The sequence below is a fragment of the Cajanus cajan genome, chromosome 4, assembly GCF_000230855.2.
Source record: "Cajanus cajan strain Asha chromosome 4, NIPB_CcT2T_4, whole genome shotgun sequence".
NCBI lineage: Eukaryota > Viridiplantae > Streptophyta > Magnoliopsida > Fabales > Fabaceae > Cajanus > Cajanus cajan.
The window spans coordinates 76,202,141-76,215,980 of NC_138520.1; the positions used below are offsets into that span (position 1 = coordinate 76,202,141).

Genomic DNA, 13,840 nt, shown 5'->3' on the forward strand with positions numbered 1-13,840 from the left:
CATGCTCATGTTTAGCTCTACAAGTTAAATTAGAAATCGTCAAACAAAATATTTTGCCCACACAAAGCACCCCAGACGTCTTTTGTCGGCACAATGCTTAACAGTACGAAAAAGTTTTGCACCAAAATTATGAAAATCAAAAATCAACTGCTCATGATTTCTTTCAAACTTTTTTCCTTTTTTCTTGTTTAATTTTTAACCAATAAAAATTCGCAAGTTGTTTTTTCGTACTTGATTTCATGTAAATCTTTTCATATTATGCAGTAAAACCCAATTACCTAATTTATTAAGATTAAAACTAATAATTAATTTAACTTCTACCGTCCCCATCTTGCAGTCGTAAAGTTTTACTTTGTAATTGATGCAAAAAGAAGTAAATAAGTGGATTGAAATTTGAAGACTATAAGCCGCAGGATTTTATTCATATTGATTTTCTTTATTTGTAAAAAAGAAAGTTAAAATCCAAAATACCATAATAAAAATAAACACAAGGTAAAAGATGCAACGTTGGAACTCATTACAGTAGCTACGCACAAGATAAAAGTAGTCAATCAAAATAACTAAAGAGTCTCATTTAAATCAAGAAGCTATGCACAAGATAAAAGTAGCCAATCAAAATAACTAAAGAGTCTCACTTAAATCATGAGTTCATTGAGAATGTTTTGGATATTTCTTAAATGAGTTAGGGATCTGCTGATTCGATTGGAACAAATTCATTGTCTACGGAGGCAAGTGATTGCTTGCTTTTATGTCAATCGAATGATTGCTTTTGTTCAAATAATGACGACGTTTCAGTTATGAATAATACATGTATCATACATGAATATACACAAGTACTACTACTAACTTTATATGCTCAGTCAGACTTTGCTGTTTATCTCTTCCTTTTGTTCAAGAGCTCCACCAGCAAGCATATACTCTCTGCCATGAAGTTTGTTGGCACAAAATAAGCATTTCATGCTAACAAAGCATAAATATGAAAGGCAATTGTACCAGCATTTACTTTCAAAAAAGACAAAAAAAAAATATTAATAGCAAGCCCCAACTCAATACAAAAATGACTAGTTTTATCATCAAATTTTATGCTCTTCCACCCACACTAAAAATTATTTTTTTCTTTCAACGATGAATGATCCATTGTTGACAAATAATCTTTGCCACATCCCACTCTAATTGAGTTGCAGTTTATATAAAAATAAAAAACATCACACATATACCTGAGTCTTCCACAAAGGCGTGCTAAAGCATCTGATCCAGTTCTATATGCAATATCCTCAACCTTAGCAGCGTTAGAAAAAGTCATACTATCTGCAAGTACGAACTCACATAACTCCTTTAACGAACAAGCATCAGTCAACACAGCTGAGTGGCCACCACCAGCAGCTAGTTTCCGAACCTCCCCAACACACCTGTGATTTAGAAACTTTAACATAAAAGCCTACGTGATCATGAAGTAGTTACTTACAAATACGTACCAGTCAACTGGTGATGGATACCAAGCATAAGTACATTTCTCATTGGCCGCCTGACCATAATTATTGTAACCCCATCCATGAATTCGACCATCACTCATAGAGATAAGAGTGTGGGAATGTCCACATGCAACAAGTTGCACGCCTTTAGGAACAACTAAAACTGGAATGTTTCGGAAAAATGTCTGCGAATCATTAGTGACACACGAGAATAATCCAGTTTGGGGGCCTAGCCCTAGCTGCCCAGACTGACCACCACCCCAGGCATACAGTGCTCCTCCCTGAGTTACAGCACATGTGTGTACACCACCACATGCCACATCTTTTATGAAAACACCATCGAGGGTAACCACCCTCCTTGGCAGTAACTCTTTATCCCCATACTGGAGAGAAGAATGCCCAAGCTGGCCCATATTTCCTAGCCCCCATGTGTAACTGCAAGATCCAAGGACAAATATAACAAGTGATGAAGTACTATCACATACAGGTAATTTTTAATAACTAATTATTTTTAATACTGCTTATGGATCTCCAAAAATACATATAACCAGAACAAAATCCTTGCACAACTTGGAAAGATACAAGCACATATCCATGTATCAAATAAGCAAAAGAAACTAAACAAAGATTGAGATCTTCTGCAACTATACACATACACCAAGTACAAGAGATGAGCAGGGGAAGGAACCTAAAAGTCCTAAATTTTCACATTGGACTACCAATGAAAAATTATATAGATTTAGAATAGTACACATCTTGCTTTTAATACATCCCCATTACGGAAGGCTTAAAACTTAAAAGCTATAATTTGAAAGTGTTAAGCCAAATAATGGTCCTCACCAAGGTTATGATTCAGAGTAAGAACACATGATACTGCCCAAGAAAAGGTGTAAATTACACAGTTCAAAAAAGAAAAAAAGGAGGTCCCAAGCAAGTGAGATTGAAAGATCTCAACTAAATATTAACTTGTGATCTTAAAATTTGTCTTTTCCTTTATATATGTCAAGACTTGCAGGAAATGAGATGAAAGGAAGGAGCTTGAGGTCACTATGCTCAAAAATGAAAACAAAACATTAACTCCATTTCCAAGACATGCACATACTCTATTTCATGAATATTAAAAGGAAAATAACTACTTCAGGGAGGGGACCTTGTTGTAAACAAATTATACCTATTTATGAATAGAATAACAAACATTACCACAGAATTTCCAAACAAAATCTAGATAAAACTAAGTAGGACACTTAAAATAAAATATAAGATGGTTGGCTCCAGGTATGGATAACTACAGTCAACTAAAACTGAAGTTTTTTATGGTATAAACAAGCCAAGGGAATAGGAACTTGCATAATAGATGCAGCATTTCCATTGCATCTTGTCTCCTGACGTGAGATTCCCTAATGTGTCATGCGGAAAACCACAATTCTCATGCTTAAATTTATAACTATCTCCATCTAGAAAGTCCTTCAAATCACTTACACCTCGCCCTTATCAGAAATGGCTGCTGTGTGGTACTCCCCGCATGACACTTTGGCAATCTTCACAAGCTCGGGGGCTTCGTCAAGGAATTTTGCATAAGAATTTATAATACGAGCCCCCTGTAGTCCTTCACATGTAACACCTCGACCAAGTTGACCATATTCATTGTAGCCTGGTTTACGAAAACAGTTAGAAAACCCTGATTAGTATGTGGCAAGAAACCCACTTTGTAAGTGCTCAAGTTTACTTTCCTACATTCAATGCTCAGTAAATTTACAAGCCTCCAACTATTTCAATCAATAAAAGGCAATCAATGACAAAGTCTTATAAATCATATATAAATATATTTTTTTTGAAAGAAAACTATAAATAAATAAGGCAATTGCTGAGTTACCCCAAGCTTGTAGTAGACCTTCCTCAGACAAAGCAACCACGTGGACAGCTCCACAAGACACTTCATGAATAATCTGCATTGTGATCAAATGAATGATGGGAAAGCAGAAAGTAAGCAAAAACAGAGAGCAAAACATTATAAAAAAAATCCTAATCCACCATTTTACTTAATGCGAATAGATAGGTGGCAGGAAGATCTGGCCATACCCGACTAAAAGTCCCAATATTTACACATAAATATGGATAATAATAAAATAAAAATAAAAATAAAAACAATCAAATAAATGACATGTCATTTCTTTTAGTCATGACGAATGTATATATACATGCAAATATATCAGTCCGTGCTCAAACATGTATACTTACTGTATTAGGTTTGAAGGCCCCCCAGAACAACCTTGGAAGATTCGATCCCTGGAATATAAACAATATGTTAAAGAAGAAAAATATAAAGAGTTTCTGACACATTAAGAACATTGTATTAAGAATGAACTATTATCCCTATAAAAATTATTACCTGATTTTGCCCCCACACCCAGAGCCTTCTAGTGGAGACTGTACCATCATTTTCACGAGGTTCAGCAATGCAAGCAGAACAATGTGCTCCACAGGATACAGATTTTACAAATTCTGACTCTAATTGCTTAACTTTTTTTGGATGTTTCCTTCGCTCCTCAGTTCCATCACCCAATTGACCGAAGTCATTAGCCCCTAGTATATGGATATGTGCACGAGTCTAAGACACTTGGCACTTTTATGTTTCCCAATAACTTGTAATGTGAGCTATTAATAATTGCAAACAAACAATAAGAAATATCCTCTAAAGTTACTTAATTCTCACGCATATTTTTCCCAGTAATTAATTATTAATAAATTATCAAATGAAATCAATTCCAATTATAACAAGGAAAGAACTGCAGAACAAAGATGATTTCCACGCATACAAACCACATCCTATATTTGAAGTGTAATGAAAAATCTGATAAGATGTTTTTGTCCAAGAATACTGAAAGGCAGTTCCAACTAGATCTATTCAGGGAGAATGTGTCCCTCCCAAAAAGTAAACCTACACTTTCAGTCCCTCTATTTTTTTTTTTTAAGTCAACAAAAACTCCCCCTGGTTTGATTTTTCACATAACAAAAGGCCTCAAGGGTAACTGTTTGCATTCAAGAGACAATAACAAAATAATCCTAGTTGTAGGCTGTAGCTGCTAATCAGAATATCTTAACTGGTTTTACTCTCTCGTTAAAAGTTCATGTCAGCTGCCAACCATGTCTATTCTTATTCTATACAACAAAAAAGGAAATGCTTAAGACCCCTTAAAATAAATGAATTAAAGGTTTAAATTTGGGGAGGGAAGTCCCATGAACCCAACTCGCAATTACATATTCGGAACACCCCTTGTCCTTTCCTCTTCTCCCTTATCCCCCCCCCCCTCCCAAGCTCCTCCCTTGTAGGGATCACTCTAGTGTAATGCCCTAGCAGGGTCTAGGGAGGGAAGGTACAAATAATTCACTACAGATTTATTTATTTGGTATCCCTTTGAGTGCCCAAATAACACAAACACAGAATAACAATCATGGGAACAATTAATAAACAATCCAGAAACTACAAAACACAGTACTTGAATGAATGCATAAACAATGAGCAAACACAGAGCAAAAAGTCCAAACCCCAAGTGAAAAGTGATCCATCAGAGGCTATCGCCGCAGTATGCTCCCGACCACAGGCGACATCCAACCAGCGGGTGTTGGTGCCAGCTGGACATCCAAACAGCTCAGGAGGCAGTTGTTTGGGAATCCTCAACTGATCCTCTTTCCCCTTTCTACCTGTCTGCCCCGATTGGTTGTATCCCCACACATAAACGGCACTCTTCCTTGGAACATTCACAGGTCTAATGCTCCCCAAAATCGCATCAACATCCATTGCTTGTTCACCTAAACATACAAATACCAAAAAGCGCAACTTGCAGATTGCAAATTTGCAACCAATGACAATGAAAACAAAGGTAATGAAACCCTAATAATGTTACTATGTTAAACTAAATTGAAGCAAATAAAATGAAACTCAATTTGATTGTGCCTTCAATGTGATCCTAATTTGTATAAAAATAGAAGAAACGAAAACAGCTGCGAATGGAACTGTTTTCTAAGGAAATGAGGTAATTAGGATCAGAAGCTAAAAAGGAACGAAGAATGGTGAAAATGAGAAGGAAAAGGTTGGAAATAGAATGCAATTGTGAATGTGTGTGTGTGAGAGAGAGAGAGAGAAGCGTAGGATGCATACCCGAAAAGGAAAGGAAAGAAGAATGGATGAAAATGAGAAGAATGGCAAATGAAGAACGGTAGACTCAGAGTCAGTGGCGGGTATCAAACGCTTTCCCGGTTCTTCAACGCCCTCACAATATACGAATATTCTAGATCATAAACGCCAACCTCTTTCTTCATTAATAATCAAAAACTAAATTCAAATTAAGGTATAAATATATTTTTACTCCCTAAACGCTTTTCATTTTTATCTCTGTATTTTTTTTATATTTATAAAATTTAATTCAATTATTATTATTATTATTATTATATAATATTTTTATCACTTATTTATTAATTAAAAAATTAAATAATCATTTCAACGATTACTTATAGTTATTGGTAATAATATATTAATACGTGACATTTTAAATTTTTTAATAGATTATTAATATAAATATTGTTATCTACTTTAAAATTATTATTAAAAAATAAAAAATAGTAATTTAAATTTTAAAAAGATAAAAATAAAAAATTTACAAGACTAAAATTAAAATTTATTAATTTTATAATAACCAAAAAATATTTTATTAAGATGAAAAATTAAAAAAAAAAAACAAATATTAAAAGAATTAAAATTAAAATTCGCTTCTTTGACATAAACCAAAAAATATATTTAAACTTCATATTAATTACTTGCATATAGTAATCAATTCTTTTTATATATCTTTTAACTGATTTTATTATTACCTTAATATATATATATATATATATATATATATATATATAATAAAAATGATTTTGATATATAGAAATGAGGTTTTTTTTTGTTTTTTTATTCAAATAAAAGTGTTTTATTTTTCATTCAACCACGTGCAGTGCAAGAATAGACGTGCTCAACCTTATATCGTAATGTTAAGAGTTTTTCTTTCCCTTTTTTCTTCCCAATTGTTACGAGTATCTCTAATTTATTGTCATATACAATCTCGTATTCTTAACTTGACAAATTTTTGCATATAAATCGAATGAGTTCATAAAATGTTTGTTGTTTAGCCACTATTTCAAACATCATATTAATAGAGTATTTTATTTGCTTACGCTGCAATGTTTATTTTATTAATGAAGTTAATATTCTTCGACTTGTTAAGTTTCTTCATCTCTAGTTAATTAATCATTCGGATAGTTATATAATACTGTTTTTAAAGACTAAATTATACTTTATTTTTCTATCTTATTTTTAAAATTTATTTTGATCTTTTATTTGTTAATTAAAATTTAATCCTTAAAAAAAGTGTTCATTTTCAATTTTATGATATAATTTTATATTACTTTTTAACTAATTTAATATGTAAAATTTGCAGTAATAAATTCAAATATATGAAAATTATGAAATTCAATTGATGTTCAAATTTAAAAGAGTTATAAACATAAAAATCAGATGTATATCTCATAATTAAGTAACAAGAAAATAATATAAAATTATACTTAAATTTTTTTTTAACTTATGTTTATGAGATTTTCACCATATTTATGAAATTTTTATTTAAATTTTAATATGTTCAATAATTTTCATATAAATGAATTTAGTTAGACAATTTTCAAGTCTTGAATTATTAAAAAAAAATTAAAATTGTATCTCAAAATTAAAAATAATCATTATTTTAAAAGAATTATATTGATCCAAATTTATGTAATATAGAATTAAAGTGAACATTTTAAAGAATAAAGGATCTAAATGAATCTTAAAAAGAAGACAAAGGACTACAAGTATAATTTAATTTATTTCTTATCTTATTTATTGGGTATTTGGATATTTTAATGTATTGTAAAAAATTTAAATGTTTTAAATTAATTTTTTTAATTATCAAAAATAAAATTGAACCATAAGTTTCTACTGTGACATGTTAAAGTAACTTTATCAATGTCATTGAACTAAATGATATAAATTAGTCTCTTAAATAAATGATGAAGCTAATAATATTTTATATTAATAATATAGTTAAAATAAAGTAATTTTTTTATGGGAGTGTGATTTTTGTTTTTCAAATCTTATGTTTATTTTAAGCATTTTTTAATATAATAAAAAACACTAATAATTTTTTAATATAACATCTTCAGCTTAATGTTTATATGTAATAATTTTACGATAAATAATCATAATCACACATATATATATATATATATATATATATATATATTAAATAATTTTATAAAAATTAATAAATTTGTTATATATGATGAATTTTGAGTGAATAATAAAGAAAAAAACTAAACTAAGCAAAAAAATATTTTCTCTAAATTTTTCAATATGATTTTGCTTGACATCTAGTTTCATGAACCGTTCAAATCAGTTTACCTGTGGTGTTAAGAGTAATATGTCCAAAATACTATGCCGTAATTGTAAAAGAAAAAAGAAAACGAGAATGTTTATGAATAACAAAAGTAAAGAATCCCCTGAAGTTGTCTTCGGTCATGGTTTATAGTTAATTATTTTGTGGAACGACTTGGCCTTATTTTTAATTGAAAAGTGAAGGAAGGTAGTGAGAAGTTATCCTAATTGATAATTTGATATTGATTTTGATGAAAGGACAGGGAAGCTGCAACCATATGCGTAAATACAGGACGAGCATATCAGGATTGGATTGCCGAGTAAAGGTCAAGTTTGTTTGTGGTGTCACCGAAATTATGTTTCTGAAATGTTTTGGTGACAGAAATTCAAGTGGTATTGGTAGATGGTATCCAACTGTAATACAAGAGCTGTGTCGTCAATTTTCTTGGACTGATATTAAGAAAGCAACTAACAACTTTGATGAAAAGAGAATAATTGGAGATGGAACATTTAGTAAAGCATATAAAGGTTATCTTAAACGCAATGATGGTACTAATTATGCAGTTGCAGTGAAGCGATTTAAAGTGGAACGCCCTGATGGATGGGGAGAGTTCACGACTGAGGTAGAGTTGCACTGCCAACTTCATCACCCTCATATAATCTCTCTTATAGGATTCTGCATCCACAAAAAAGAGAAGATTATCGTGTTCGAGTACATACATGCCCAATGGATCTCTACATGGACACCTGCAAGGTGGGAAACTGTCATGGAAGAAAAGGCTAGAGATTTGCATAGGAGCAGCACGTGGACTACACTACCTTCACGCAGGAGCAAAGCGCACCATCATTCACGCACCATCATTCACCGTCACATCAATGTTAGGTACAGCTGCGTACAGCTGCCACCACCTTTCGGTGGTTTTTTAATTTTATATTAGAAGCGGGTCCCACATAATAATAAAATAATATTAAAAGTTTAGGAGAAATTACGAAAATGCCATTGGGACTTTCCTATAAATAGGGAAGCTGAAAATCATAATTTTCATCCCAAACCTTCTTCTCTTCTCTCTTCCTCTCTTATACACCTTGAGATCTGTTCTCGGTAGTAGTAGTCTCCTAATTAAAAGGAGTAAGTTATAGAGAGAGAAGTGTTGTAATTTTCTCCCTTTCAGTAAATAATATTTTTACTGTGGTTATTTTCTCCCTTGTCTCTTTTTTACTCATCTCTTATTTTAGCTGTGAGTAATTATTATGTCTACTCTGGTCCTAACAGTGGTATCAGAGCCACTAGGTTGTTTTATTCCGCTGTGATGTACATTGGTATAGTGCCGGAGAAAATTCTTAGTATGCTCTGTGGCTGCAGTATTGTCTGATCAGTCACATCAGAAAAGAATTATTCTTATTACTGAATTTTATCATTGTTCCAGTAGGCGGTACTATTCTAGTGGAAGTTACTTAAGTCGGTTTGATAGAGAGAAATTATGGCAGCAAAATATGAGATAGAGAAGTTCAAAGGGAATAATTTCTCTTTGTGGAAGTTGAAGATAAGAGCAATTTTGAGAAAAGACAACTGTCTTAAAGCAATTGAAGGCAGACCATCAGATATTACTGATGAAAAGTGGAGAGAAATGGATGACAATGCTGTTGCCAATTTGCACTTAGCAATGACTGATTCAGTTTTGTCTAGTATTGCAGAGAAGACAACTGCAAAGGAGATTTGGGACACTCTCGTAAAATTATACGAGGTCAAGTCACTTCACACCAGAATATTCTTAAAGAGGAAACTCTACACTCTTCGGATGAGTGAGTCCACAGCAGTGACAGACCACATCAACAATCTGAATACGCTATTTGCTCAGCTTACAACAGCTGATTTCAACATAGTGGAAAATGAACGTGCGGAGCTTCTACTTCAGAGTTTACCAGATTCATATGATCAACTCATCATCAACATAACAAACAATAATGTTGTTGGTCGTCTATCCTTTGAGGATGTTGCCGGAGCTATTCTTGAAGAAGAGTCCAGGCGAAAGAATAAGGAAGATAGACTAGAGACTTCTAAACAAGCAGAAGCATTGACGATGATGAGAGGAAGATCAATGGAACGTGGCTCCAGTGGGAGTCAAAATCATGGTAGATCAAAATCTCGAGGAAGGAAAAACCTCAAATGCTATAATTGTGGCATGAGAGGGCACATGAAGAAAGATTGTTGGCACAAGAAGAGTGGAGGAGGAAAGAATTCTGAAGCGTCAACCTCTCAAGGTTGTGTTGCTAGTACCCAAGAAGATGGAGAAATCTTGTACAGTGAAGCAATAAGTTCCAGAGGCGAAAAACAACTCCATGAATGTTGGATATTGGATTCAGGTGCAACCTGGCACATGACTCCAAATAGAGATTGGTTTTGCACTTATGAATCAATCTCAGGAGGATCCGTATTTATGGGAAATGATCATGCTTTGGAAATTGCTGGAGTTGGTACTATCAAATTAAAAATGTATGATGGTACTGTTCGTACAATTCAAGGGGTACGACATGTGAAGGGCTTGAAAAAGAATCTATTGTCCATTGGGCAACTAGATGATCTCAAGTGCAAGATCCACGTTGAAGGTGGAATCTTGAAGGTAGTTAAAGGCAATTTGGTGGTGATGAAAGCTGGTTGTCTAAGTTACAGACTGTTGTAGCTCTATCTACTACAGAAGCTGAATACATGGCAGCTACGCAAGCATGCAAGGAAGCAATTTGGATTCAAAGGTTACTGGAAGAACTCGGGCACAAGCAGGAGAAAATTACTGTGTATTGTGACAGTCAGAGTGCCTTGCACATTGCAAGGAATCCAGCCTTTCATTCCAGGACAAAGCACATAGGAATTCAATATCACTTTGCTCGTGAAGTAGTAGAAGAAGGAAAAGTGGATATGCAGAAGATCCATACAAAAGACAACATAGCAGACGTAATGACAAAGCCTGTCAACACTGACAAGTTTACATGGTGTCGATCCTTATTTGGCCTATTGGAAACATAAGCAACATGAAGTATCAATAAAGAAGAAATGGTGTGAAGATATGATTAACTTAATCATAATCTTCAAGTGGGAGAAATGTTAGGTACAGCTGCGTACAGCTGCCACCACCTTTCGGTGGTTTTCTAATTTTATATTAGAAGCGGGTCCCACATAATAATAAAATAATATTAAAAGTTTAGGAGAAATTATGAAAATGCCATTGGGACTTTCCTATAAATAGGGAAGCTGAAAACCATAATTTTCATCCCAAACCTTCTTCTCTTCTCTCTTCCTCTCTTATACACCTTGAGATCTGTTCTCGGTAGTAGTAGTCTCCTAATTAAAAGGAGTAAGTTATAGAGAGAGAAGTGTTGTAATTTTCTCCCTTTCAGTAAATAATATTTTTACTGTGGTTATTTTCTCCCTTGTCTCTTTTTTACTCATCTCTTATTTTAGCTGTGAGTAATTATTATGTCTACTCTGGTCTAACAATCAAACCTAGTTACATTCTTTTGGACCACAACATGCACCCAAAACTCGTAGGTTTCGGCCTTAACATACAAGGAGCACATTTTATGTCAAAGCCTAAACCAATTAAACTAAATACTCCTGGATATGTTAGGGGTAATATTTTATCTTCCCACCTTACGGCAAGGATTTTTTTGTCAGATAAACTAAGCTGTTACTTGGGAGTTTTCGGCTTGGGAGTTTCTCCTTGACGGTACCGTGTCTGATAGATGCGATGTTTACTCATTTGGTATAGTTCTACTAGAAGTTGTGTGGGCCAAAATAATTTTTGACATGGAAACAAGAGAAAATTAAATTATCGGAAGAAGCCTATTGAGGAGGATATTGATCCGAATATCAAGGGTAAGATTGCACCGGAGTGTTGGCAAGTCTTTGTAGACATCATTGCAGGATGCTTGAAGAATGAACCTGATGAGCGACCAGCAATGGGTGAAGTACAAGTGCAACTTGAGCATGCTCTGTCCTTGCAGAAACAAGCAGATATCACAAACACCAACGGTTGTTATACCTTAATTTCCACCACCATTATTCCCAGGGAAGATAGATGGAACCCATTCTACGATAGCGAGTTGAACAACGTACTATATCGGTACGTAAGTGATCAGACTAACTGAGCTAAATGTTTATCTTTTGAGTTAAAACAGTCACATAATAAGCTTTTGGGGTGATCAAGTTTAATTGAGATACTTATTTTTTATTTGATGATATTAATTTTACCCTAAGTTTTCATTAATAATCATGTATTAGTGGCAATGGAAGAACCATTATTGTTTCACCTCTTTCGTCTTCACAGCTAAGCTATAGAGTGGACAGCACATACCACCTCCTTCATTATTCTTAATTCAATTCTTCTTTCTCACTCCATCTTTTCCACATTATTTCTTTATTTCTTTTCTACCTTAATGCGTTTGCTTTTTTGCTAAAAAGGTCCCACACACATAAATTAAGGTCGGTCCGTCAACATAAAATATGAAATCTTTTTTCCGTTTTATAACAAGTATCACTTTAAGGTATTTTTAAAAAATAATTAATAAATAAATAGATAAAAATAATATTTTACAAAATTAATTTTATAATTATTTTTTTATTAAAAATAATGCAACACAAAACCATTTTTTTAAAAAAATATTATAAATATAAATAGCAAAGAGGTATAATATTTTATTTGTCTGATATTCTATTTTAATAAGCTACATGTTAACATCGGCTCTTAAGTTTTAGTATATCAAGTTTTCTTTCTTCTTTTTTTACTCTATATTTTGTATAATAACAAAAATGTCCTTTTTTATTTCAATAAGCTATATGCAAAAATCAACCCCTAATTAATTTTTTTTTCTTTTTATTTCCTCTCAATTACATATAGAATATATTTTATTTTAGTTTTCTCATATTCTTGTTCAATAAGTTAGTTATCATTGAGAAAATAATTCAAATTTTTAAATTTAAATATTTGAAATACTATTTAAATTTTAAAATATATATATTTTTTATAATATTATTTAGAATTAAAATACATTATATTTTAGAGATTTATTTTCTCTTTTAAGATTAAGATATAAAGTTAATAAATAAAGAATTTTAAGATGAGAAAAATCATTCAACTTGTAAAAGGGGTTATAGTCTTAAATGAGAAAGGATGTCATATGAAAGAATTTTCAAGTTTCATCAAAAAACTTGTAAGGAATGAATTTTCAAGTTTTATTCATAAAACATGTAAGAAAAGATTTTTTAAATTTCACTCACAAAATTTATGGAGAAAGTTTCCAAATTTCAATCTGTTTACGTGGGAAATCGTTTATGGATCCTTTGTATTCGAACCAGCACACGAGAAGTGTTTCAATTTAGGTATTTGACGTGTTTTTATGAAATGAGATGCAGAACAAGAAATGGAGTAGAAAGTTTTAATAATTGTTTCCAAGTATTCGTCAATGATTAACAGGTAATAATATTCATGCACATAAATACTCAGATAAACAGAGTGAACAATAGATATATTAGCAATACAGATCATGGTTCAATGTATTTAACATTCAAGCATTACAAGATGAAAGTCTAGAGCTATAATTAAAAGAAGACCTACACTAATCCTAATCCTAAAAAGAGAAAAGAAATGTGGCCAAGAAGTGATCATACCCAAAGATAATTCCTTGCACGAAAGCCCTATGCGCAGGCGGAGAGTGCTTGAGAGTTCAGTTCAAGTATGAGTTTTATGACCTTGTGCATGAGGTTAATCCTCCTATTTATAGATCTAATTGATAATCTCTTCATCAAACGGGTCATTATCATTATCCACAACATAATCTTTCAATCTAGTTGGTAGTTAACGACATCTCCTTGGTCTATTAGGAGATTTTATTTCATCAACAACTGGATCTGGTTGTCCCTCAAACT

The 13,840-nt window shown here is 32.5% G+C and overlaps 1 protein-coding gene and 1 pseudogene across 3 annotated transcripts; one reads left to right on the forward strand and one right to left on the reverse strand.

Annotated features, from left to right (window-relative positions):
* Positions 1-605: 605 nt before the first annotated feature.
* On the reverse strand, positions 606-5,781 carry LOC109790301 (Regulator of chromosome condensation (RCC1) family protein). Of its 3 annotated transcripts, none has more exons than XM_083073100.1 (9): positions 5,632-5,781; positions 5,019-5,282; positions 3,862-4,055; positions 3,711-3,758; positions 3,346-3,418; positions 2,952-3,123; positions 1,476-1,907; positions 1,218-1,409; positions 606-921 (listed from the first exon to the last, which is right to left on the reverse strand). In XM_083073100.1, exons 2-9 carry the CDS (start codon positions 5,269-5,271, stop codon positions 861-863), a joined length of 1,425 nt encoding a protein of 474 aa, XP_082929226.1. In that variant the 5' UTR covers positions 5,272-5,282; positions 5,632-5,781; the 3' UTR covers positions 606-860. The 3 variants fall into 3 exon arrangements, with proteins under 3 accessions (XP_082929226.1, XP_082929227.1, XP_029125473.1); XM_083073101.1 differs by having other exon boundaries at positions 5,019-5,310; positions 5,632-5,752; XM_029269640.2 differs by lacking the exon at positions 606-921 and having other exon boundaries at positions 1,286-1,423; positions 5,019-5,747.
* A 2,054-nt stretch (positions 5,782-7,835) lies between these two features.
* On the forward strand, positions 7,836-13,250 carry LOC145956974 (receptor-like protein kinase FERONIA; annotated as a pseudogene).
* Positions 13,251-13,840: the final 590 nt, after the last annotated feature.

Coding starts and splice junctions, on each gene's coding strand:
- LOC109790301 (XM_083073100.1), bottom strand. CDS start 5,271: ATGGATGTTGATGCGATTTTGGGGAGCATTAGACCTGTGAATGTTCCA. Junction 4,056..5,018: donor TGGATCACTTTTCACTTGGG/GTTTGGACTTTT, acceptor TCCATATACTAG/GGGCTAATGACTTCGGTCAA. Junction 3,759..3,861: donor GGGTGTGGGGGCAAAATCAG/GTAATAATTTTT, acceptor TTTATATTCCAG/GGATCGAATCTTCCAAGGTT.